Consider the following 1375-nt stretch of genomic DNA (forward strand, 5'->3'; position numbering starts at 1 on the left):
TCAGAACGGATGTGGTCCAAGGGTTGTGGAGGAGTAGATAAGAGATCCTGGTAGAAAGCAACAGCCGAGGTCTGAATATCAGTTGGAGTAGATAACACTTCCCCCGCCTTTGTCCTGATAGACCTGATACGTGATTTGATCCTACACCCCTGAACCATCGCATGAAAATATCGAGTATTGTGATCACCCTCACATGCCCAACGTGAACCGGCCTTTTGCTTCCAAAAGCCCTCCTCAATAGACAATGTCCGATTTAAAACTGCCTGGGCCTGATGTAGTATGTTACGGTTCTCCGGTGTAGGATCTCTATCATATATTATCTCAGCCTCATCAATCCCGACCTCAGTATCGCGCACCCGCTGGAAAATATCTCCAAATACATGTCTGTTCCACCAGCGCGGACCCTGTTTCAGCTTGAAGAACTTCTCCCAAAGAGCGGTCATCCCTGTGAGATGAGTAGGGAGCGACCACTTCTGGGAGACAAAGGCTAAAAAATCATGGTGCTTGGTCCAAACATTGAGAAATCTGAACGGTCTAGGCCCCAAATCATCATCAGAAACCCACTGAAGCAGTAACGGAGAGTGATCGGATGAAGTCCGATTCAAGTGTCTCACTGTAAGCTGTCGACAAAAAGCTGCAGCTGTAGAATTAATAAGTACCCTATCTAATCTCTTTCTAACCCAACCATTGGTCCAAGTATATCGGTTTCCAATGAAACCCGCATTCTCTAAACCACAGTCTAACATCATATCAGAGAAAGCAGTAGTGCCACGATTACGGGTATTATGACCAGTGCGCTCTCCATCATGTGTAATAACATTAAAGTCTCCTCCAACTAGCCAAGGATCGTCCATATTGAGGGAGATGTGGTGAAGACCCGCCCACAAATCTCTCCTGATAGTAGCATCGCATGACGCATAGACTGGAGTCAAATAGATAGCACGCGCTAGTCTGGGATCCTCAACTCTAACGTGAAGAAACTGGGGATGATCAACAATAACAGCAACATTAGTCCCCGAATTCCAGAAAAACCAGATCTTATTCGATTCATTCTGAGCTCCCATGTCGAAGCGCAGATAACATCGTGTATATGCAAAATTCTATCGCAGAACAAAAGGCTCCAATAGAACTAGAAGATAAACCTGATGAAAGCTGTATAAGTTTCTTCAGGCACCTACGAGTAGCTACACTAGCTATACCTCTCACATTCCAAATGATGGCATTCATAGGGAAGGAGAATGTGAGGAGGTATCATGTGACTGACTCCGAGTGATCCTTCTACTCGGATGTGGAGCATCAGTAGCCCGTGGGTGTCTCTTCCGAACAACTGGGATAAATCCATCATCCTCTGTCCTCTCATCCAAACCCACCAAGT

At 45.8% G+C, this 1375-nt stretch overlaps 1 protein-coding gene across 1 annotated transcript; it reads right to left on the reverse strand.

The window, feature by feature from the left end:
- Window positions 1–7: 7 nt before the first annotated feature.
- On the reverse strand, window positions 8–1064 carry LOC111373801 (the record flags this gene model as incomplete). Its single annotated transcript, XM_022996364.1, has 1 exon — window positions 8–1064. A coding segment is annotated over exon 1 (1057 nt), but the record flags the coding sequence as incomplete, so codon positions are not given.
- Between the last annotated feature and the right edge of the window lie 311 nt (window positions 1065–1375).

The sequence above is a fragment of the Olea europaea genome, unplaced genomic scaffold (genome assembly GCF_002742605.1).
Source record: "Olea europaea var. sylvestris unplaced genomic scaffold, O_europaea_v1 scaffold11666, whole genome shotgun sequence".
NCBI lineage: Eukaryota > Viridiplantae > Streptophyta > Magnoliopsida > Lamiales > Oleaceae > Olea > Olea europaea.